Source organism: Sinocyclocheilus grahami, unplaced genomic scaffold, assembly GCF_001515645.1.
Source record: "Sinocyclocheilus grahami isolate Dianchi unplaced genomic scaffold, SAMN03320097.WGS_v1.1 scaffold46257.1, whole genome shotgun sequence".
In the NCBI taxonomy this organism is placed as follows: Eukaryota; Metazoa; Chordata; class Actinopteri; order Cypriniformes; family Cyprinidae; genus Sinocyclocheilus; species Sinocyclocheilus grahami.
In genome coordinates, this window is record NW_015525097.1 from 1 (window position 1) to 1,060 (window position 1,060).

Genomic DNA, 1,060 nt, shown 5'->3' on the forward strand with positions numbered 1-1,060 from the left:
ACAATTCAAAAACAAAATTAACAGGTTTATTTCCATGAAAATAAAGTAAATAATGGGACTTAGTATAAGCTTCTTTTCTATACAAAATATAATTTCTTAATTTTTTATTTTGAATTATTTTTCAAAAGTACTTGGACATATTTTTGATATTAACACATTAATATTAGTGGCTAAGCACCACTACTTACAGGGTAAGTACGAGGATCTGAGTAGTTCCAGCTGGGTGCCATAGTGCACACAATGTTGCCATCAGGGTCCATGTCGATGTCCCACCAGGATACGACCACCTGTGCTCTCCCACTGGTCTGGGCCTTGAACTGTGCCATGTAGGACTGAGCAGTGCTGCTAACCGGTTTGCTGAAATCCACACTAGAGTGGAAGAAAGATGAGTTACACAGAAGAAAAACCAGATGACTATGTTTTAATCTACAGAGCTAAATCACACCCAGACTTGTACCTGAACATAGTACAGATAGGCCCGAGGGGAGTGAAAGACTCTGGTGGCACCTGGCTAAGCTGGATGTCACAGACAGAGGGCGCTCCTGCACACTTCACCACAGCAGGAGGGGGCAGGAGTTTGTTCCCATCCACCTCTATGGGTTGGAGCTGTGACCATTTCCACAGCATGTCCGACTCCACCAGCTGGGCATAGATTGTTGCACGATGCGGCACAGCTTCACAACCTGCCTGTGCCAGCGAGAGCAGCTCCATTAAACACTTCAAAGATGCAGCAAAACGTTAAACTGCAATTTACAACTGTATTTACCTGGACGAGGTGCATGTGTGCATGTTCATAGCTGGGCAATGCTCCTTCACCGATCAGCTCTGTATCAAATAGCTCCGTGACAAGGATGTTAGCTCTTTCTTGCATGTCTCCATCTACAGATACAAATACATTTATATTTGCAAGAATGCAATGCAAGGTGATACAGATGATGGTGTTCATTACAGTATTTATGACACAAATTCAAGTTGATTTTCTCTATCTATCTATCTTTTTTATAATTTTACACGTATATCAAATATTAATATATATATATATATATATATATATATATAT

General features: G+C 40.5%; 1 protein-coding gene across 1 annotated transcript; it reads right to left on the reverse strand.

The window, feature by feature from the left end:
* Positions 1-188: 188 nt before the first annotated feature.
* Positions 189-875, reverse strand: LOC107580820 (protein arginine N-methyltransferase 7-like; the record flags this gene model as incomplete). The annotated part of the gene is made up of 3 exons (XM_016266454.1): positions 767-875; positions 458-687; positions 189-369 (listed from the first exon to the last, which is right to left on the reverse strand). Coding segments are annotated over exons 1-3 (516 nt in total), but the record flags the coding sequence as incomplete, so codon positions are not given.
* Positions 876-1,060: the final 185 nt, after the last annotated feature.